The sequence below is a fragment of the Lethenteron reissneri genome, chromosome 47 (genome assembly GCF_015708825.2).
Source record: "Lethenteron reissneri isolate LAM-NWPU_2019-01 chromosome 47, ASM1570882v1, whole genome shotgun sequence".
Classification (NCBI taxonomy): domain Eukaryota; kingdom Metazoa; phylum Chordata; class Hyperoartia; order Petromyzontiformes; family Petromyzontidae; genus Lethenteron; species Lethenteron reissneri.
This window is the reverse complement of record NC_083825.1, coordinates 7,106,154-7,130,482: the sequence shown is the minus strand read 5'-3', so window position 1 is coordinate 7,130,482 and position 24,329 is coordinate 7,106,154. Positions and strand designations below refer to the sequence as shown.

At 47.5% G+C, this 24,329-nt stretch overlaps 1 protein-coding gene across 1 annotated transcript in view; it reads right to left on the bottom strand.

Annotated features, from left to right (window-relative positions):
• Positions 1 to 761: 761 nt before the first annotated feature.
• UGT8 (UDP glycosyltransferase 8) overlaps positions 762 to 24,329 on the bottom strand; it is a 45,251-nt gene continuing 21,683 nt past the window's right edge. The window contains exons 2-7 of the mRNA XM_061571081.1: positions 19,209 to 19,552; positions 13,732 to 14,331; positions 12,756 to 12,898; positions 11,119 to 11,195; positions 8,099 to 8,318; positions 762 to 6,946 (exon numbers count right to left, since the gene is read on the bottom strand). Coding sequence (XP_061427065.1) covers positions 6,541 to 6,946; positions 8,099 to 8,318; positions 11,119 to 11,195; positions 12,756 to 12,898; positions 13,732 to 14,331; positions 19,209 to 19,538 — 1,776 coding nt within the window. The 5' untranslated portion in view covers positions 19,539 to 19,552 and the 3' untranslated portion in view covers positions 762 to 6,540. The remainder of the gene's footprint in view (positions 6,947 to 8,098; positions 8,319 to 11,118; positions 11,196 to 12,755; positions 12,899 to 13,731; positions 14,332 to 19,208; positions 19,553 to 24,329) is intronic.

Here is a 24,329-nt window from a genome sequence, read left to right as displayed (position 1 = left end):
GCATTTCCTCCCCCCTGCTACTCTCCACAACCCTTCTTCCCTTTATACTGGTAGGAACCTCCTTGTTCCACCAGCCCACAGGGGATTCTTGTGTCCGTCCGTCCGTCGTGCATCCAAAAATGGGAGGGGTGGGGCTGGGTGGGTGGGGAGGGCTGGGTGGGGAGGGGCTGGTCACCCCGTGGTGCCCTTATAAAACTCAACGTTTAACCTACTCACGCCGGCTTGTGCCCGCCCTCACAGTCGGGAATATTTGCGGAATACACCACGCCGTCGTTGACCCTGGCCATTGACCGAGCAACCCAACGTTTCTCCCAGCTCCCTCCGCAGGAATGTGTTACAAAGATCCCCCGTGTAGCCTCAGACTGTGGGGCAAGTGCTGTTAGCGAGCGCCTTTGAAGGTCGGCACGAGGGGGTGGGTGGCCAGCACCACGCCCGGCCGCCTTTGTCTCCCCAGTGGCAATGTTTACACATCGCACCAGGTACTCATTTGAGGCCGAGTCGACCTAGGGGAAGCCCAGGACCGGTTCAGATAATCGTCACCTGGTGTTGGTGGCCCCGAACAGAAATCGAACTCGGGTTGCCGGGTTTGTAGCGCAGCACGCTAACCGCTACACTACCGCTCCCCCACTTAATACAGAAAAAACCACAAACCACAATCCCCAACCCTCACTGCTGGTAATATGGTCTCACTCTTTTAATGTATTTCTTTTCCCGTGGACTATCCAAAGTAAATTACTGCGCGATTCCAACAAAGCACCGTCTTTGACATTCCGTATCCGACTTTATTTATTTCGAGTCACATTTTGTACAATTTGCAAAAGCACTTTTTGTAAAAACAGCACAGCAGCATCTGCCTTCAACGTCCGCGGTGAGGCCGAGAAGGATTCTGTGCCACAAGTGGCGACAAAATGTGTGGCGGTACCAATTTCCGTACAGGGCTCACAACAAAGACGATTATGTGATTACGTGCTTATTAAATAAGATTCACGCAATTTACTTTAGTGGCAATTTAAAGGTATCGGTATAACTCAAACTTTGCCATTTCAGGTAATACCAATATGTAAAACATTTCATCTGGGTTCATGGATGCAATATTTTGGACTGGAAAAAAATGTCTTTACATTTAAACATGAAATGAGGCCTCAACTGGTGAAACGCAGTCCTCTTCAATGACAAAGCGCAATGCTTCGATTCGTACACCACTCGGAAATCACCGATGCATTGCTATACAGCGTGATCCAGATGTCTTGTGACCCCCCCCCCCCCCCCCCCAAAATTAATTGGCCCCTAACTTTTTTTCCCCTTCACTCATTCATTTCTTTGTTTCCACACCCATTGGTCATACAGCAATGGCGCTTTAGAGAATAAAATAACAAGACACCTGGACCACCCTGTAGAGTAGTGGGGACATTTAAAGACTCCGTGGCATGGTTTCACAGGTGTAGGCTTTGCAGTGCCAGTGGCACGAGCTGATAAAAGCCCTGCACTGTGACCTTGTTTAAGGGGTGGGGGGGCACAACACAGTCAATGCAAAACAAAAACGTCAACAAATGTTAAACGCTCAACCAAGATGAACAACATAGATTTGACTTGAATTTGTCTATCGTCCATTCTGCTTGAGTTCTTACCCTCAAAATGTATGTACTGTATTGTAACAACAGCGCCTTCTCGCCACAGCGATATGGAGCTGACACATAACACCACATTTACAACAGGCCACAGCTAAAAACCAGAAATGTGTCTTCGTAAATGTGTACTCAGGCATGGTTAGGTTTTACCGACCGACCGAAATAGTTTGTCAGCCATCATTGCACACTTTAAAAGCAAAGTATGTTTGAGGAATTAAGGAAAAAGTGGAAAAAACTCAAAAGATAAAATGTGGCATTTTTAACCTGATCGTCATCTTCACGGTGAGAGAGCGAGCGCTTTTGTTGTATTCAATTGGTAAAAGAGGATAAAAAATGTGAACACATCTAGCCAATATTGGAACATTTTACAATCACTTTAAAATAGCATCAGATTGAAACGTTGTTTGCTTTACATTTCTTAAATACATTTTTAAAAAACATATATACTTTATTGTTTTAAACACAGCTATCACTAAATAGAAACCCCCACCACACACCTGAAACAAATTCTAACATGACCTTAAAACATTTGCATCAACGCGAGACAACGCTCTGGGAGTTAAATTCTCTTGTGGTGTTTGCTTTGTGCTATCAACTGACATGAATAACAAACACTTATTAAACTCGAGGATGGTTACCATAGACCAAGGGGGAGATGTGTATGGCCTGCAGATAGAGTAGCAACCCCGGTTAACATCGGGGATGCGTTCCTGAAAGGTGCGACAACGAATATCGAAACATCAATCAAAGAAGCGACTTACAGGATAGTAGTGGGGTGGTGGAGGCGATGGCTGGGAGGCGACGGGCAAGACACAGGACGGATGATTCTGTCAGCGACGTGAGTGTGGGTTCAAATCAGGTAGTGCTATTAATACAAAGACAACGTATTTGCGAAACGACATTAACGGTAAATCTGGGTATCACTGTAATATAGAGCCTGACGTTTCATTTCATATGGCTAGTGTCTAAATCAGGCGTACCACTGCAGAACTGCTAGCAAACACTTATCCATCCACTGCAACCGTCTTAGACACCACCCTAAAGCGGGTATTAGAGAGAGGGTGGTGGAGGGGGAGATTGAAATATCGTTCGACCTGGCAATTTAAATTTGGTAGTTTTACGTGTGCAGTCCCCGTCTGTAGCTGCGAGGGCCTCTTGCAAGTGTCCGCGTGTATTTGTCGTATTTAGCGAGTTCAGTTGAGGATGAGGGTTTTCCACCCTCGTCCTAAAAGCGGACCTCTCTATTTCACGTTCCAGTTACAAAGCGTTGCTTATTGTTAAATGGACAGTGACGGCGGTGGCAAAGTGATATTTAACTTGCGATGATTGTAAATCGGGTTTTTTTTGTTGCAGACTGACAGAGGATTTGTCTTCACGAACGGAGGAAATCATCCAGGTTTGTTGTGAGGCTTGGGGAAAATTTCCCCTTTTACTGCCCCACCCACCACCTCGCCCCCCCCGCCCCCCATTCTGGGAAACTGCCCCAGTTCACCAATGCTGCAGTACAGGTTCGGTGGCGTTTCCAGTGATAAATGCATTCGGTATGCAGGTCTACAATGTGCGATACAAGTACAAAAAACCCACGAGATAATTCCACACTGTGCTTTATAACCGACCCATGCAATACTCAAGAAATTCAGGAGTGTGGCTAAAACGATCATTGCTTTTTGTGCATTCAAACCAAGGGTGGCACAGTTAATTGTCTTTTATATTAAACCAGATAATCTGAGATTGGGAGAAATTCGGTTTAATTGGTTCTATTAAAAAAAACCCGATGCCTGCTGCTGTAAAAATCGGGTTTTTTCCACCCATGATTCAAACGCACAGTATTCGAGCGAGAGAGTTGCATGGGAGACGGGCGACTCCATATCATGCCGACGTGTGCGGCAGGCACATCCGGCATTCATGACGGAGCGACGATAATCCAAGGGGGGGGGGCCATAACACTTGGGAACATTCACAGTGGTCGAGAGCCATTTGGAGTTACAGCTGGAGGCATCACACGAAGCATCGATTTACACCGATGCTTAAAACACGCACCTGTATCGAATCACTCTCGCGAGTAATCCGTGTTGTTCTAGCCCTCGAGATGCGTTTGGGAGCTTCTCTCAGCACGTGGGGCGAAGCGTCGTGGGTTCGTGCTGAACAACGCGCGGTCGCACAACCGGCGAATGCATCGGAGTGCCGTACAGCAGGAGGGCGCAAAACCTAGGCGACAGCACGAATCGTTGGGGGCCGTCCATAAATGACGTCACGCGATTTTGGACGATTTTTTACCCTCCCCCCCCTCGTCACAAAAAGTCAGACACCCCCCCCCTCAAATATGATGTCAATACTCTGCCCCCTTCCCCCCCCCCAAAAAAAAAATAAAACATGATTCAAATAGCTTTAAACTTATGTCATTGTAGTGCGTATTTAATGTGGCGCTGCACTCTGATGTTGTAGGAGAAAACATTTATTAAAAAGTCTATTTAATTAGGTAGAACGTGTTGTCTATATTTGTTTAAAGTTGCGCATTTTGATGTGACGTCACATTTCTCAAACCACCCCCCCCTCGTCACACACCGTCACAAATGTCTGACCCCCCCCCCCCCCCAGGTGCGTGACGTCATTTAAGGACGGCCCCTTGGCTGTCGACGCGTATACGATCACAACACGAGTTGACGCGGCTCCTGCAGCCACGGACGGCTGCGACATTCACCACGATGTTGAAAAAGAGAGAGAATAGATTGCTGAAGAGATACCCCGAATCGTCAAATTCCCAGGACTGGAGTGGGTAGTGAATCGTTACATTCCTAGATCAAGTCGGCGTGCAATAGAATGCATGTCACATCCGTACACCAATTTTGGGAACGTTACATTGACAGCTATAATTAAGTAATTAATTCGTTGTCCTTTCGACCACACCTTCCAATTAGCACGGTTGGCTACGTGCGGTGCGAAAGAAGTTCAAAATACATAGTTGAATCACGATATACAGTAATTGTTTAAAAATCAATATCACACCAAAGTTTAAAATGTTAAATGTTTTTCAGTACAATTCACATGCTTCATCAGGTGACGGGAAGAACCTGCAATACCCTAAGAAATGCCGTGTATAACAAGGGTGGCACAGTCGGGTTTTTGACAATCGGGTTTAATTGTCTTTTATATTAAACCCGATCTGAAATTGGGAGAAATCCGGTTTAACTGGTTCTAAAAAAACCGATGCCTGCCGCTGGAAAAAATCGGGTTTTTTCCACCCATCGTGTATAATGACTAATTAGTGAGTCAACATATAAAAAAACCCTCCTCTCTACAAACCTCATCCTGTCAAAACATACTTGATGTGCTCCTCCTACAGGCACCACCTCATTCTCCTAGGAGGTGGGTGACTGGCACACACACACTTAATGATCTATGCTTGTTCCAGCAACCCCCCCAAGTCACTGGATCACAGGTGTATACTATCACCATGCAGTAAACAAGGTGTGAAAGGCGATCGAACCAACACTGTAAGGCGTCACGTTTAGATGTCACATGGTTTTGATGTTAATACTGTCAGTTGATCAGTCTTTGATGACGAACTTTACACGGTTTGCATAGGTGATATTTTTGTAAAGTATTGTGGTAAGAATCTGAAATAGAAGTTCGTTTTCCACACCACGTCTCTTGGAAATGTTGCATTCGAGCAGTACATGCACCCGAATGTGACACGTTTAAAAAAAACCAATTCAAATAATTATGTAAATTTATAATACAAATTGCTCATCTGTCCCTGCCGGGTGCCTTGAGTGATTCCACACAACAAAGTCAAATGAATGCTAAACGCTGAATGATGAAATTGGCCAAACATCCTAAAGTAGGACCCAGCTGAAAAAGAGACTGAGCAAGACTTTCCTCGTTCATTAAAGGGCATTCAAACCGTATCTTCTAGATCAGGGGTGGGGAACGTCCGACCCGCGGGCCGTATGAGGCCCGCAAAATCATTTGCTCTGGCCCTGCCAAGGCAACCGCAGGCGGGACTCGAAATTCAATAAATCTCGGAGCAAACCTGGAAAAGCAGTTGCGAGTAGCAACATCATCAATACCGGCTAACATCACACGCCTCACCAAAGAGAAGCAGTTTCAGCCATCGCATTAGGGGTGAATTAATTAAATGTTTGACCAAATATAACAGGCTAAGTTGATAATTTTGTGTGACCAGCAAATGATGTTATGAATATCCAAATGGCCCTTGTAAGAAAAAAAGGTTCGCCACCCCTGCTCTAGGTTATAAGATGCGTGCATTTCACCCGAATATTAAAAACAAGAGTTGGGTGTGCGTCTTACAATACGAAGAATACGACATTATTATTACTGGAGAAATGCTTTCGCACTCGCTGGCAGGAGGAGTTGTAGATGATAATAGTTACCTATAATTTACCCCACAAAAAGTGGTATCGTTGCGTGCTCATGACTACTGCTGGGTGGAAGAGGGCCTGCGGTGGAAGAATGAAATTGCCACCAACATTTCAAGTGCGCTCATTCTGAATTGAAGTCTGCCTAGTTAAAAAAAAAGCCAACTTAATGCCCATCACGCTCCGATAACCTAACTTTAATTCACTGCTCGGTCTCCACAACCCTCGGTCAGTCCAGAGCGAACGACGTTCGTTCCGACACCCGCCCTTCAATTTCATTTACCACATCGTTCCGACTCTGGTGACAGAGGGCTCGCACAGCCCCAGGGCTTCATTTCAGCCGGGTCCGTCCAAGTCCATCGGTGACCTGGAAAATATTTCCGCGGCCGGCACGACAACATCCAGTAACACCTCTCGCCACGGCCGTGGCTACACTGCGTATAGCCATGCGCCGCCTGCTCGACAACAAGAGTGGGAAGAAATTAAGCCCTTTGCCGGGACGCAAAGCCCCGCCCGGCGGGCCTTCCACTGCCTTAGTCCGCCTTCTTGCACCGCGACGAGGAGGAGGAGGAGGAGGCCGACCCACAGACCCCGTTGGCCGGGACTCCGTTGGTGTAGGCGACGCCGTTGGTGTGACGCGCCCCGTTGGCCGCGCTTTGTCCAGGCGCCGCGTGCGAACGCTGTGCCCGCTGCCGCCGCCGCCGGCAAACGGAGAGGGCCCACGAGCCGAGACGGTAGCAGGCGTAGAGGGCGACGGCAAACAGCAGCGCGACGTCCAGCAGCCAGTAGGTGGGCGTCGAGAACGCGTAGAGGCGCGCGCGCAGGTGCGGGGCCCCACCGTGCCGGATCACGTACTCCACCCAGTAGACGGTGCGGTTCACCGGGTGCTCCGGGTAGTCGCGGTGGATGTGGGAGAGCACCTGTGCACGCTCACGGTAACTGCGGCGGTGTGGGAGAGAAAGACAGATGTAAGTGACATCATCATCGCTGCTTAATGTTGATACCGCACTAGCCATGTTAGTGTATTTCGTGGCGCTGTCCTGGTGACACACAAGGCAAATTCAGCACCGGCCTGTGAGTGGGCATCGCTCTGCCAGAAGAAGGCGACGTTGTACTCTTAGGTTTTTTCGGTAAAGTCACGTAGGTAAAAAAATAAAATTTAAATTAATAACTTCTTGTCTCGTCTGTTAAACACTCTAACAGACATTAGAGTTTTTAACAAACAACGAGACAAGAAGTTTTTAATTTTATTTTTTACCTACGTGACTTTACCGAAAAAAACTAAGAGTATGAATCCTTGCAGTCACGAAAGCTTCAAATCTAGAATTGAGGCGACGTTGCTCTATGGGCTTCACGATTAAGTAATAGGCCAAATTTGGACCGCGACACGGCAGACATGGCTTACACATCTTCGAACAATGGAACACGATTTTAACGTCCTTACTCTGAAGCAGACAGCACCCATTGTAAGGTTAATACAACGGCAGTATTACATCAGGGCAGCTGCTGTGCTCAAACTGTGTTACGATGATGTCCATATGTCCGTTATCGAGTCTGTGTTTTTGTTTGAATGAGAAAATCACTCGGAATTCAAAACACAAAGCCGAAACAAATTGCAACCATTCTCAAAATGCACCGATTATAAACCTCCTGGCCAATCTGGTGGTTCTCAAGATCTTTGGTACAGGGAGCCACGAATCGAGACACCTTCCCATTCAAAGACAACTGCAAGTTGCAGGGTGGGTGTCCCATTCATCGCCAAATCTCGGAACACGCAAATCGGTTCAACGTTAATTTTATTTAGAGAGGCGTAGTAGCACCGTTGTTTTAAAAGGCAATGTACTTACCGCAGAGAACTATAGCAACATGGCTGTACGCTGATAGCTGGCGCCATGCTGTGCCACACGCCTCAGTACCGATACGAACACTTTAAAATTTTAGTTTTTCTTCCGGCACGGTATCAAAAGCCACAGCTTGCACCCCCCCCTGAAAGGCAACCCATGGGTTGGCCACAGTTGAGCCAACTTGCCCCAGTCGTCAACGTCTCTCCTGTCCCTCCTTCCCTCCTACCTCCTGCCCCACACCCCTCACCTGGGCACCGAGGTGACGTCAACGATGGCGTTGTAGAGGTCGTCCTGCGTCATGCGGTCCCAGTGCATCTTGAGTCCCATTCCCTTGGCATGCACACGTGTCATGGTGTCGTAGTGGTCGCCGAACAGCGGCATGCCGACGACGGGCACGCCGTGGTACACCGCCTCGTACACGCCGTTCAGGCCGCCATGGGTCACGAAGGCTCGCACGCCCGCGTGGCCTGGAAGCGAGAGCGAGTGAGCAAGCGAGCGGGGAACAGCGACGAGACGCTAGTCAGAGTCAGACGGCGCAAGCAAAGATGCCGTGCGAGTGCTTGCAGGGTTTCGTGATGGCGTTCGGGCCCACGAGAACTTCTTTCGCACCATACATAGTCAAACATTCATAATAAAGTTTTTGGGTTAGATCGCGTTATTTATAAACGTGTCGTAACCCTCCACCACCCGAAACGGCCAATCAGCAAAAAAGTGTCACGTTGACAAAAGACAAATAGTTCACTACTTTAGCCCACCGGTGTGTTGAAGAGTGAATCCCCAACATTTTCAATTTTTGAGTACGACGTTTCGCTGGTAATTACATCCAGCATCATCGGGCAATTTGCTAAAGTAATGAACTATTTGTCTTTTGTCAACGTGACACTTTTTGCTGATTGGCCGTGTCGGGTGGTGGAGGGTTACGACACATTTATAAATAACGCGATCTAACCCAAAATCGTTTATTATGAATAATATTGGTCGCGAAAGCCTTACGTGTTAAATAGTCAACCATGCTTATGAGAGGTGCATGGGAAGGACAAACTAAACACAATTAAAAAAACTACGCACGATCCTCTTTTCCCCCACCCACCCCCCCCCCAAAATCGCACGTTTATTTTAAGAAAAGAATGGCCAACCCAGAAAAATCCCAACAATAGGCTTGTTAAATAAGGACGTGCATGACCTGGAACGCCGGACCGCATGCTTATTGTCGGAATTTTCAACGTACGTTGTAAATGTGAGTGAAGAAAATGTTTGAAAATGTATATCCCTTGCAGTAACGGTCAACAAGTGGTGATGCATGGTTTGCTAGGTGACATAACTCCCAGCTTTTTGTGCTGCCTATTTGTGCAGCGTTGTTGCACAAGGGCACGCACAAACATGGCTGTGTGGTGAGCGTGTGGAGTTGAATACGGACAAACAAAACGTAAGCCCGTAAACACCCATTTGTCACAGTGCTGCTCGGTTGCAACACTCATGCGTTTACTGCATTATGCCTAAAAACAACCTGGGTACACACACACACACACGTACTGCACACGAGAGCTGTATACTCACACACGGATGGGCACACATGCCACACCACACTCTGCTGAGATACAATGGGAAAGGCAGCAGCTAATGCCATCTTACTCCTAAAACATAAATATTGGCTGTGGTGTTTGTTTATAGGAATGCAGTGCCAGGGTAACAGATGGCAGATTACATGGAATGACTTTAGCAGGGTTACCCAAACTCCAGTCCCAGCGACCCACCACGCTATGCACTTTCAAATCTAGATTGAAAACTTGTTTATTTAGAACTGCTCGTTGTGTTTAGTTCATTGTCCTACGTACAGTGACCGTCGCAAAGTTTTTAGAACCCTCGCTCAATGCAAGACACCTATCAACTACTATTATTACTTCTTCAAATGGTGCCGTTTGGTGTTGGCCAATTGGCATTCTGGGCCTCTGGGTCTGGGCTTGGCAACTCTGATATATAAAAAAAAAACAGGACTCTAGCATTCAAAACGTCCAACCAGTTTTCTGACGGCCACAAGATTTATGGTGTTGTGTACCGAATGCGGATTCAAACAAATTGTAAAGCCACAAATAGTTCTGTTAGTAAAAAATAAATCTATATTTTAAACACGTGTATAGACCATCTTCCTGCAATGAGATGTGTAAATGTTTGCATCAGATCAAAGATGGTAATGCCACTTCACCGTCACCGACCGTAACAGCATCCGGGGTTAACTGAAGACCGCTGGTAAACTCTACCATAGAGTTCTGCCAAGGCTCCTAGTCAAAGCCTCATTGAGGCCCCCACCACTGCTTTGCATGGCTCCGTTCTACCAAGAAAACTGACCAATTTTTTATTTATTTTACCAGGTAAAGCCCACTAAACTATACAGCTCTTTTTCAGAAACGACCCGACCACAAATGATAGCTTAGTGAAGTGGCTTATCAGGTGGACATTTATATATCAGCCAAATACTCTAAACGCTTGTTTATAAATGGAGGGGAAAACCGGAAGAGCCAGTGGAAAAATCCACACGATCACAGAGAGAACATGCCATCTCCAAATATACCGGATAGAACCCACGACATTCTGTATACCAGGCAATGCAGTTAACACATCTCGCCACTGTGGCGGCTCCTCCGTTGACCGCTCGCTATAGGGTGCGCAAGCACCCTATAGAAATGGGAGACCCACAGAGCAGCGACTGCGGCCACCCGAACCACGCGATGGGCCACATCGTTCTGCTCGGCCTGCCCAAAGCCATCGTCGCATGGCTCACAAAATTAAACCTGGACATAAAATCACACGTAGCTGCCACGCGCCAGAGCAGAGGTTGGCGAGCTGCGGCTCTGGAGCCGCGCGCGGTGCCCTCTTTGGCTGCCCTCTTGCGGGCAGCCGTTTAGTTTTTTTAAAGAAACCTTAAATAATCTTAAACATTATTTTAAACGCAAAGATAATTAGCAATTTATTAAATATGGCAGGAAATGGGTTACTAAAGCATGCCTTGGTGATGACAAACTATAAAACAGTCAAACAGCATTGTTGAAGAATAACTAAGGGGGACAAAAACGAAAGACGCAGTTTATTCCATCAACTATTTTGTTCATCTATGTCAGAAAATGTAATCTGTTGTATACCTGCTGTGACTGCCGACCCCTGCGCTTGAAGGATAAGAAGAAGCGTGCAGAGCAACGTAAAACACGTTGGGTTTTTAAATGTGAACCGTCTCCAGCCAGGCCACAAACACAGCCTCGACACGCAACTCACCGAGTAAGTCGTTCTGCGGCAGCCACTCCACAAGGCGCGTGTTGTTGCCCAGGTTGTGTGGCTTCTCCCCAAAATATCTGCACAAACATTCACACATGCGCCCACCGCGTTGACACATTGCATCCTTAAAAAACACAATAAAACTGCATCGGTTTCGAATTCGCAACATTTATTTTGAACGGTGTTTGGCCACGCAGTCAATTTAATGGCTCTTCATCAACACCAGCAGCCATGGTCAATCCACTGCTGGATAAATGCTTCTCTAGGCTGATGCCACCTCTCACGATCCTGTGATGTAATAATCCACCAAGCACCTGCACACGCGAGCCAATTCCATTGCGCCATTTCCTCGGTCGACATCCTCCCTAACGCATTCCATTCCTTGGCTTCCACTTGGTCATTATTCCTGACTTGATTATTACTGCGGGAGTAATAACCATCATAATGCCGCACAGTCTGCTTCAGTGGCCATTAAAGATTTCCTGATGTCTTTGGCAAGAGTGGGGAATTTTGCATGCTGGCGTCAGAGGCCAATTTGAACAAATACGATAATTACAGTAACATCGCAAATTACTCCATTGGGAATATACACGTAGCAACATCGACTCCGACTAACAGACAAATGCAAGTTACTCTCCTGGTCTCTTGAGTTCTCACCCGGTTCAACTAAATGAACTTGACCACTTGTCATCGTTCCTTCTAAGGATGTGTACTGCCAAGTACACTTTACTTCTCTTAACGGTTTGAATAAAATTTAGATTTAAAGCTTTCGTGACTGCAGGGATTCATCTTCTTGGTTCTTTCGGTAAAGTCACGTAGAATGGAAATAATAAAATAATAAAAAATTTACATAATTAAATAATTCTCACGACGTTTCGGCCACAACGCAAGCAGCCGTCCTCAGGTGAAGAACAGGTCTGTCGAGAAGACAGTCTGAATGACACACTCCAGGCTTGGAGCGACTATTTAAGCTGGGATGGAGGGGGGAAGGGCGCCTTTTATTATTTCCATTCTACGTGACTTTACCGAAAGAACCAAGAAGGTTGAATCAAGTCTTCCCGTCTCTCAAATGCAAGGCCAAGCATGCAATTTGCCATCCTCCATTGATCACTTTTCAATGTTGTTGTCAATAACCGGGTTTTCTGATCCATGTCATGGCAGGGAGTACACATTGATAATAAAATTTGGCTTTAGGCACATTGACAAGTTGCTCTTCAATATTAAATTCAGATTTCCAAAAACACTCCAACCTACTTTCGTCCGCATCTTTATCTTACGATTTTTATTCTGGTCGACCTTCAGTCGCTTCGCTTAGACACACACACACACTCACACACAGTTGGGTCCAGTATATGCAATAAAATATCACTCTACGAATGCATGAATAATTAACTAAGCCACGTATTCATGTAGCACACAGCAGTACATATTCATAAAACAAATACAGCGATGTTAGTGTTGGTAGTTGCGCTGGTTGTGGTGGTGACAGTATTAGTGACATTGGTAGAAACAAAAGTAGCATCGATGGTGATACTGGTGGTGGTGATGATGATAGCAGTCGTGATACTGGAGGTAGTGACGGTGATAGCGGTAGAGATGTTGGGAGTGGTCTCGGTGGGGGAGGGGATGGAATTTACCTCCAGAGCACCTTGTGGGGCAGACGAGCGAAGGCTCCGGCGAGCTTGAGTGAGAGCTCCTCCGACAGGTACTTGACTCCCGCTCCGAACGAGACGATCACGAATCCCACCTCACCTGCGGCGTCTGCCCAGCTCGCCAGGTCCTGAATGCGCACACACACACACACAGATATAAGCACATGTTTGCAAGACACGTGCACATAGGCACATGTGTGCACACAGACACATGTGTCCACATGTGTGCACACATGCACAAAGACATATCAAATATCCCCTTCCTGTAGTCTTAACAGACTGTTGGGGCAAGTGCTGTTAGCGAGCACCTATGAAGGCTGGCATGGTACATGAGGGGGTGGGTGGCCAGCACCACGCCATGTCACCTTTGTCTACCGAGTGGTGATGTCTACACACCATATCAGGTACCCGTTTGAGGCCGAGTCAACTTAGGGGAGGCCCAGGACCGGTTCAGATGATCGTCACCATTGTTGACCATGACGGGGAAACAACCGCAGGTCACCGGGTTTGTAGCGGAGCGTGCTATCCGCTGCACCACCGCTCCCCAAAAACAATCAGACACACAATAACATGCACACAAACGTGCGACGACTCTGAAACTTCTTGGTTCTTTCGGTAAAGTCACGTAGAAGGGAAATAATGAACTAATAACAATAAAACATAATAAAATAATTCTCACGACGTTTCGGCCACAACGCAAGCAGCCGTCCTCCTTGCGTCCTCCTTGCATTGTGGCCGAAACGTCGTGAGAATTATTTTATTATGTGTAATTTTTATTATTTTATTATTTCCCTTCTACGTGACTTTACCGAAAGAACCAAGAAGATGAATCCCTGCAGTCACGAAAGCTTTAAATCGAGACTCTCAAACTCACCGATCAGCTTCCTCCCCTTGCACACAAAAAAATCGACAACGCCTCTCAAAATCGCCAGTCACCCATAAAGTCAAACCGAGGGCTCACCGTGGGCAGCGGCGCCGCAGGTTTCGTGAGCACTCCCCCGACATAGGCCACGTGCGGGAGCGTGGGCCTCGGGAACTCCAGCGCCGCGTCCGTGCACAGCATCCAGAAGTCCGTCCCGGCGATAATCTGCGCCATCGGCATCGGCGCCACCGCCGCCGCCGTCTCCCCCTTCTCCGTCCTCCGCTCACCGCCGCTTTGCCAGTGCTTGCGGATGACGGCGTCGAAGCGCGGCAGGATGAGCCAGTGCGTGCCCAGGCGGCTCATGGCGTAAACGACGGCGTTGCGAGCGCGCTCCAGCGTGCCCATGTCGTCGGTGAGCTCCGAGTTGAACTCGGGGACGTACGCGAGCGGGGCAGGCGCTCCGATCTCGGCCGGGAACCAGAGTCCCGTGGAGAGGACGGCGTAGCGCACGCCCAGCAGGTGGGCCCACACGAAGCCGCACATCTCGTTGGGGTCAATGAGCAGCAGGTCGAAGCGCTCGGCCTCGAGACGTCGCCGCAGGTCACGGTCGCCCACCATGACGTCGCAGTTGCGCTCGTACTGCTCCAGGATGGAGAGCAGCTGCAGCGACGTCAGCCGGCCGGAGAAGATGTTTTGCACCTGCGCAGCAAACCGGGCCGGTCGGCGTCATCGTTTTTTGTTTATTTCCCGTGTTGTGTCGGTTGTACGCACGCATGTATGTATGTATGTATGCACGTAGAATTTATTTCGCATAGTTTGTTGCTGACCGTGCTAATCGGAGGTGCGGGAGGGGGGCAAACTAAACAGAAAAAGTGGTTCAAGAAATTCGTTTTCAATCTAGACGATTTAGAAGTGCACAGCTCCAGTGGCATCATAATGTCGGAAGGAAGAGCGTTCCAGACGGCAACAAAAGTGCATCTTTGTTCGATGGTTAGCCAAAAACCGCTACTGCAAGGATGGCTGGAGTTCACATAGTGATGATGGTTTACGCTCTTTGACGAGATCAGCAAGGTATTGTGGTTCATTTGCGGCAAGCACTTTGTGTGTGTGTAAGGAATGAGACCGGTTCTCGTTTGACTTGCCGATTTGCATTGCGCCGGACTGGAGAAATATACGAGTGGGACAGATTATGGTCCACGTTACGGTCGATTAACAATGTAAACAATATAAACGATGGGCAAATTAAACAATGCCCTCATCACAACACCATCACCGCCGATCCAGGTCAGATCTCAGAAACTCGGCAGGCTTGGAGCATGGATGGTGCCTTGATAGGTGACCACCATGAATACAGGAAGTGCAGAAAGATGCAATCGTACCGTACTCTCCACGCTCGCACGTTTAAGCTCCCCGTCATCGCTAACCCGGACTAAGCAGCAAGGTGAAGTATGGTAAAATAACCGCGCTCGGCCCGTGCGGTGTGGGGAGGCCCTCATCCAGCAGCGGATTGTACGTGTACAGTACATTACTCAGGAATTAATGTATTGTACAGAGTGCCTGGAGAAAACCATGGGGAGTGTAAGTCCCAAAAGCGTCATGCAGATAGATTCAAGAATCCATCACAGTACTGGCATCTCACAGCCCAAGTCGACAACATCGAGTACTCCACAGTCTGATCGCCCCTAGGACATAAAATGTGGAATTACCAGCAGTGGCTCACGGCTGTAAAACACAAGGCAAGGCACTGCCACGTGACCCAGTGGGAAACTATGCTGGCTTTAAAATGATCATTGTAGTGGCAATATTATTACAACATACCACCGGTGATAGTGAGAATTGACACGGTTGTATTTCGAAACGGCCTCATTAAAATAACCAGCTCATCGCAGCGGAATGACAGGGGCCACCCACGCCTCGTAACTGTTGATTTCTTCAGCCGCGGGCAACACACCCTCCCAAGATCTGCACTTGGCAGTTTCACGTCCATCACCTGGTGGCTTTCGGCCCTCCCCCCTTGGTGGCTGACCTCTGGATCCCCACCCGTTATGGCCCTTTGCAATTACGGGCACGAGGGTTCATCGTCAAGTGTGTGGGTGGGGGTGGCGACACCGGCGGTTTACACCTCTGAATAGCACGCTTGGCTACGTATGGAGCGAAAAGAAGTCCAACGTACAAACGTGCGTACACTACGGGCCAGGTGTTTTGACTAATCACAGATTGTATTAGATACTCCATTGTTCTTAATGATTCAAGATAAACAAATAAACTAAAAAGTATGCAAAACTACGCAGCAGTGAGAACAAGATATATCACACATCACGAGTGCTTGCACACACCCCAAGTGAGCTTTTACGCATACACGAACACATCCTGTTAAGTATCTGAGATTCCATCTCTGAAGATATGGAGTCCCAGTTCTAGGTTATATACAATAGCCGTGGGTGCAATGTTTAGCGATGTATTCAAGCAGCCAGTGACTGGCTTGCTTAGGAATGCAGGTAAATACTTTGTCAATAGATACATTTGAATGCCTTGGCGGTACACCGGTTCTCAAACGGCAACTGCGTCCGTGCAGTTGCCGTTGATTGAACTGCCGACTCTCCTGCTGATGATGAAGCCCTAACAGACGCCGTAGCCATTGCTGACGCTCCACCAGAAGAAAATGCCTGAGCCATCGCTGTTGCCGCCGACCGAGGCGCTGCTGTAGACCCACCAGGTAAAGATGAGACCCGAACTGACAATGTCGCTGTTACCCCTTGAGTGAGCTGCAGACTCTCCATCGCAAGTTGCCTTAGGTTCAAACATGCGACGCGAGTCATAATCTTCTGATGCCACTGTCTGCCAAAAAAAAAACTGGACGTATCTGACTGAAAATTAATCGAGGAACCGTCCGACCAAGTCTAGCGCACAAGGAGTCAAATCCGTCTTTGGAACACGGAGCAGCCGATCGTCATCGGGCTGGGTGCTGCTATACGGCAACAGACTGTGAAGCTTCTTCTTGTTCAGCCGCTCGTAACGTTCGTCTTCCGACTGCTTCGACATCACGAGAACCGATTTTGACGCACCCCACAATATTTTCTGACACGGGGTTGCGAATCGTAGGGAAATAAATTATCGTGAAAAATGTGCTTTTTTTATACCGCGCACCGCCGGTGTACCACCGATACGTTAATTTGTTATTGACAGCCCCTGTGCAAATAACCCAGTTATCAACCCAAATACCTCCACAATGTCATACTTGAGAGGCATTGATAACACTGGTAAAAAAAAAAAAATTCTGGCCTGGACTTTTGCAGCTGTTTTAGACAAATTTTAGGGTGCTGATTCCAAATCTGATCTCATATTTGCTCTATCACATCTCATTTTTATGCTATCGGCATACCCAATTTTCATTGATTTTACCCGAAATTAACTCTGTCACCTTATGATTGCAAGTTGTTGCGAGTCAGTGACTGATTTAGTGTTAAAATATGGTGCTGTATTTTTAGGATAGTGTTTATAATACTATTTTATGTAGATATCCACATTTATTTAATATTTTTCTTCTGCAGTTTTAATTGAAAATGCAATATTTGATATATCAAAAACCTGATGTGAGACAAAAACTGATGCCAGATTTGGAATCAGCTCCCCAAAATTACCTTAAAACCGTTGGAATACCTTATGCCAGAAAAAGTGTGTTGACCAGTGTAATATCTCTCTAGCCTTGGCACTGCATCATTCCATTCAAAGTCCTCACTTTCCCTCGCCCAACAAAGCTATTGTGTTGGACAAACGCAAGACCACACACCGCATCTTAACACTGCTGCTCGGCTCGAGTTAAGGGATCGTACTGCCAACACTAACGACCACCTCAGGCTCGATTCAAACCCACAAAAGACTGTGATCCCCAGTTGGTATTTTGTGACACATTTCTTTAGAGAAATATCTCTATAAAAGATTGATATGAACATCTTGACCAATGGTTGCCCTGTTTTATTGTAGCAATGCCTGGGAACAGTGGTTCATGAAGAACCACGACGCATTTAGAGATGCCACGGTGGCGAGATGTTAACTATCTCGCCTGATATGCAGGAGGTCGTAGGTTTGATCCCAAGCCTGATGCCTTTATATTTGGAGTTTGCATCTCTCTCTCCCCATAGTAGTGTGGATTTTTCACAGGGTCCTGCAGTTTTTCCCTCTACATTTTAAAAACATGTGTTTAGGGTATTTGGCTACTATACATTTCCACGTGATAAGCCACTTCGTTGAGCAATCATTTGTGGCCACGTCTCATCTGAAAAAGAGCTACATAGCTCAGTGGGCCGACCTTAGCTGGTAAAATAAAATAGTTTAGTTTATCAGCGGTAGACTTGATCAAACCACTCCTGGATGAAGGCCTCCCAAAACCGTCACCATCTCTCGTGGTATTGCGATGTCGGTCTTCAAGGGCGTGTTCCCTGCTTTGCCTGCCATTCCGCTGTGCGTCTCAACCACGAGCCATGATCAGCCCTCGTTGAAAAATCCGTGGTGGAGAGTTACAAATAGATTTTAACTCAAACCTAAAAAGGTCGCCAGTTTTAACTGTTTGTATGTACGTATGCATGTTGGGCTTCTCTGTACATAGCGAACCATGTTCATCGGAGGTGTGGGGGGAAGGACAAACTAAACACAAAAAGCAGTTCTGAAGAAATGGGTTTTCAATCTATGATTTAAAAGTACATAGCTACAGTGGCTTCCTAATATCGGAAGGAAGAGCATTCCAGACAGCTGCCAAAAGCCACTGCAATTGATTCTCCCAACATGACAGTGAAAAGAATGAACAACTGCCTTGATTCCTCCACCTCTGTTCACCTAGCAGCATAACATTGATCGATCCGTCCGATATGACGGGGTAAAGTGTGGGCACTCCAACCTCTTGCAAGGCATCCAGCCAGCGTGGAAGAGTAGACCAAAGTACCATCTGGGGAGGAGCTCTCTAGAACTTCCTCCACCAGCTGTTGCCTGCAATTACAAGGTAGCCCCTGAACGTTTTACCTTGAACTTAAATCTTTTGACTCTCTGATGTCTCATGTTCAGGTGACCCAGTGATAGAGCGAGCGGCTCACAATGGCAAGGTTACGAGAGTTCAAATCCTGGTTGGGGTAGGGGGTTCGACTAAGCCAATCATCCCTCCCCCCCCATGGGTCGATATAACCAGGACCACTTTAACAGCGGCTATCCTATGACTGTAAGCAAGCGGAACATGGCACCACTTGAAAACCCATAGCCTTGATGTCCCGACGCTCCAAGAAACCCACGTCTTGGATGCCCTACATGCCAGTCGCTACCACATCCATGGGTAGAACCGCACAGACGAGCCTTCAACACCCGAATTATGGCTTGGCCATATACGTGCGACTCGGCAACACTGGCTCAGGGCTGTGAAACGGAGATGAGCAAATGCCTCGATGCACATTTGAGAAGCAGGAAATTACCCTGAAAGACGTTAACACGGGAGGGAGAGGGAGGGAGGTGGGAGGAAGAGGGAGAGTTGGTGAGGGTGGCCAGGGGTTATTGCTAGGGTGGAGCAGAGGGCAGCGAGGGCAGAAGCCGACCTTCTCCTGGAGGAATTCGTCGGCTTGGCGCGACGAGAAGAGGCCCCGGTAGCGGTGGAGCCGCACGTGCGGGGAGGGCGGCAGCTCGCGGCCCTCCGAGACCACAAAGACGACGTCGTGGCCGCGCGCGTGCAGCTCGCCTGCCAGCCGCTGGAAGATGTACAGGTGGCTCTCGAACATGATGGGCGGGATGACGGCAACCTTCGCCGCCGTCGCGACGCCCCCCGGTCCCGGTGACAGCGGCAGCAGCAGCAGCAGCAGCGCGGGCAGCAGGAGCGACAGCGGAGGAAAGCGGACGGCTCCCGCGGCGTGCTTCGTCATCGTCGTCATCGTCGCTGTCGTTCCTGCGCGGGTTGGGAAGGGCAGCAGAGCGGACGATGGAGATGGTTAGTGCTCAGATCAAGAAGACCCGGATTTATGAGACGAATGTATACAGGCCTCCCTGGCTAGATGGGAGTTCATCTTATGCGATTTCGCGCTGTATACGCGGCTAAACGATTTCTACCCAAAATTCGCTCTACGAGGTGGTTTGAATTCAGTCTACATGCAGCTATGCGGTCGGACGTGGGACAACGTTGTGTGTGTGTACCGTGTATGTGCGAGCTACTTGGCAGGTAGCCGTCTCCTCATGCGGTTTTGCTTTGTGTGCTCCTTATGTATGAATGCATCTACTATTACTATCGCATTAAGCAAGGGAAATATACACAGTAAATACTATGTGCAGAGATGCATTGCATGTGTAACTTCTTTTGCACTCTACGTATCTGACCATGCTCATCAGGTGTGGAGGAAGGACAAACTAAACACAAAAAGCAGTTCTAAAGAAATTAGTTTTGAAATCGAGATTTGAAAGTGTATAGCTCCAGCGGCTTCCTAATGTCGAAAAGAAGAGCGTTCCAGACGGCCACAGAAGCGTAGCTGAAAGTGCACGATGCTTCTTTGTGCGATGGTTAGCCAAATGCTGCAATGATGACCAGAGTTTAAATAAGGTATCCACTAATTATCGGTTCATATTTCAGATTCTGATATACTGTACATTGCAAACCAATCGTTATGGAAGGCAATTAATCCGTCTCATCTCCATATTGTCTACGGCACTCATGCCTCATTGTCTCCCTTTATACATCCATAACTACTAAACTTAACTTTTTTTTCACCAGGTAAGGCCCACTGAGATATGAAGCTCTTTTTAAATCCTTTATATTAAGTTCACTTGCTTGCGTGCTTGCGTGCTTGCTTACGACCGTGCAAATCTTTCGGTCGTTTTTTAACCCACTTCCCGTGATCCAATCGAGCTGACATTTTCCACACAGACTCGTTGTGCGTGACAATTAATGTTCGTTTTTTCCAAAATGTTACACTTTTTAGGACAAAAAATTATATTTAATTACCAATTGCTTAATGGTGCAATGCAATCATCTGACCCATAAGTTGCAGCCATCTCAAGCCAGAGGACGAAAGGACTCTAACCGCCACGCATATAAAGGATTTATAGTGAAAAACTTTGTTTTTACGGGTTATACTTGTTCAGAAGCGATCTGGTCACAAGCGATAGCCCAACAAAGTGGCTTGTAAACGTGGAAATTTATGGCAGCCAAATATTCTAAGCGCATCTTTTTCAATGTGGAGTGATAAACCGGAGGGTCCGGATAAAAATCCATACGACCACAGGGAGAGAGAGAGAGATGTGCAAATTCCAAATATACAGTCGTCACGGTCAGAATCAAACCCACGACCTCCTGCATGCCAGGCGAGGGAGTTAACATCTCGCCAGCGTTGTCCGTCGTCTCGCCATGAGTTCATATACCACAAGTGGGTGGGGCATTGGCTTCAGCGTTCATGTCACCCCCCCCCCCCCCCGTCGTCAATGCCCCCCACCTCCCATCATGAGCCAATGGTCCAAATTGGGCGACTGAATGAGCTATAACTCAAATCCCAGTCTCAAATGAAAACGCCAAATACCACTGATGGTAGTTGTTACGGTTTCGTGTGTCATTTGTACATTCGTTTCGCGTCTAATCCTTGTATTTATGATATTTGTGTTTTTTATTTTCCAATGAAATATGTCTGTATGGTATATCCTTTAATTGCACTCCAAGTTTCTCTGAGAAACAGAGACCTTGACTGCAGTGAACGCTCACCTTGTTATAATGCTCACGGTGTGTAAACATGTACTACACGTAAATCTCTTATGTGCACATGTTCTGGATGTACTAATAGGGGTTTTCCCCTTTTTTCTGGCAACAAAACCGACACCTTTTGCAAGGAATCATGTTTACATTAACCACAATGCTTGCAGTCAAATGCAAACAAAAAACAATACTCTGATAATGTATGCATTGTACTTGAAACTGATTGGTCCACACCAGAGACAGCTTTTCTTAGAGCCTAGTCTCATATGGTGTTCGACTAGGCCAGGGGTCGGCAACCAAAATAACAAGAAGAGCCATTTCTTTCCAATTCGGTACAAAATTCAGTATTTCAAGAGCCGCAATGCATCTGAGTACATACTGTACATACGTACATAGCGTCAAGAAGCAGCCCGTAAAGAGCCGCATGCGGCTCCAGAGCCGTAGGTTGCCGACCCCTGGACTAGGCTCTAAATAAGTATAACCCGTAAAAACAAAGTTTTTCACTATAAATCCTTTATATGCGTGGCGGCTAGAGTCCTCTCGTCCTCTGGCTTGAGATGGCTGCCACCTATGGGTCAGATGATTGCCTGCCAGTATTAAGCAATTGGTAATTAAATATTTAATTAGTTTTCCCTAAACAGTGTAAAATTTAGGAAAAAAATTTTCACGAACATTAATTGTCTCGCACAACGAGTCTGTGTGCAAAATGTCAGCTCAATTGGATCACGGGAAGTGGGTTAAAAAACGACCGAAAGATTTGCACGGTCGTAAGCAAGCAAGCAAGCACGCAAGCACGCAAGTGTAATAGCGTTGAAGACTCTTGACACCGAGGTTGGAGGCACACGTATTTATTTCACAGCACAACAGTGGGCATATAACACTCGAGGGGGTATCGGCCCCCTCACCCGTCTAACTGGGGATACACTCCCTAGCTATACCTAGCCTACCTCTGGGTCCTCCACTAACGGGCTAGAGGAGGCTAACTAGCCCGACACTGGTAAGTCGGGCTTACGGCACCCGGAGTCCCAGACCAGCTCTGACAAGAGCGCCAGCTCTGGCTCTCGGGACCACGCCACTGGCTCGACCCTGATCCCGTGTGGCCCTGATAAGGGCGGCGATCCAGGGGAGTCCAGGGCTCTAACTATGATGATCTTCTGTCTTCACTTGTTAGCTTAACATTTCTCCCCGAGCCCTCTGACACATCCCCTTTTATACTCAACCCCCGCTGAGGGGTGGGGCCCCGGGCTGCCCGGTGCGGACGTCGTTGAGAGCACCCCCCCGTGCACTCACGTAGCCCCGCCCACTGTGTTTGTTTCCCATAAGCTGCCATGCATAACGGCTCTCTCTCTAACACCCCTACATCACTGTGTTTGTTTCCCATAAGCTGCCATGCATAACGGCTCTCTCTCTAACACCCCTACACAAGCAAGCAAGCGAACTTAATATAAAGGATTTAAAAAAAAAGCTGTCTCTGTCAATTATCCAAGGCAATGGAGGGTGGCCCGCATAAAACACGACTGAGGGTACGGTAACGCAAAACATAGAGACTAGGCGATAAACATCCATTTGTTGTTTACCTACATAGAATGGGGGTGCAGACGTTGAATGCATGGGCTTTTAGCGAGCACCGTCGCACCCACTCACACCTCGCATCGGGTATTTGATTAGGGGCCGTCCATAAATGACGTCACGCGATTTTGGCCGATTTATGACCCCCCCCCCCCCCCACTCGTCACACGGCGTCACAAAAAGTCAGACCCCCCCCCTCAAATATGACGTCACAAAGCTCTGCCTCCCCCCCCCCCAAAACCATATTTCCATTTTGAAAATAAAAAATGCTTCAAATCGATTTAAACTACTGTCATTGTAATGCGTATTTAGAGTGGAACTGCACTCTGATGTTGTAGGAGAAAACATGTATTAAAACGTCTATTTAATTAAGTAGAACGTATTGTCTATATTTATTTAAAGTTGCGCATTTTGATGTGACGTCACATTTCTCAAACCCCCCACCCCGTCACACATCATCACAAATCTCTGACCCCCCCCCCCCAGGTGCGTGACGTCATTTATGGACGGCCCCTTAGTGCCGTATAAATCTAGCGATGGCCCAGGACCGGTTCTCCATATCGCTCGCCACTGATGTTAGAGCCGTGGCCGGAAATCGAGCTCGAGTTTCCAGGCTTGGCAGTGCGTGTGGAGCTGTAATGACGGTGCCAACCACAATATATTTTACACACACACACAAACACACAGGTAGACAGACGGATGAACATACACGTGCTTCGTCAAATAGACTTACAGTATTTAAATCTTGTTCAAACATGCTGTCCTCTCGTCATCTTTGTAGGCAAACTAGGAGCGTGTATATGCACGCCTTCAACGGATAAATGGAAACGAGACAAAATGCTTTTACCACGGACATTTCGTGATATTGTGGTTTACACTGTAGGCAATTAATGAGGGCGGCTGCCCACAAAAGATGTTGTCCGTCACTGCTAACCATCGTAGCTGCACTAATCATGTACTAGAGAGAGGGGGGGGGTATTTTAACCTGGGAATAATGCGGTGTTTGATGTTAGCACGCCAATTCTCAAACTACTTTTACAATTATTTCTAATTTTAAACAGGAAAGCTCAACGAAGTGGCTTATCGTGTGCACATGTATCGGAGCCAAATACAGTACTCGAAAACGCATGTTTCTAAAGGTAGAGGGAAAATTCGGAGGACATACAGAACAATCTACACGAACATGGGGAGAGAGACGAAAACTCCAAATGTACAGACATCAGGCTCGGGATTGAACCCATGGCCTCCTGTATACCAGACAAGGTATTTAACATCTCACCACCAAGGCGCCCAAGTCACTGCTGTCACTGCATGGGCCCCTCTATACTTTGGTCGACACGTAAAGTATGTTTTAGCCTCATAGTTGGGTAACGCCAAGGCGTGTTAACGTGTGGCTCACCACCAAAAGGTATTTTTCAAA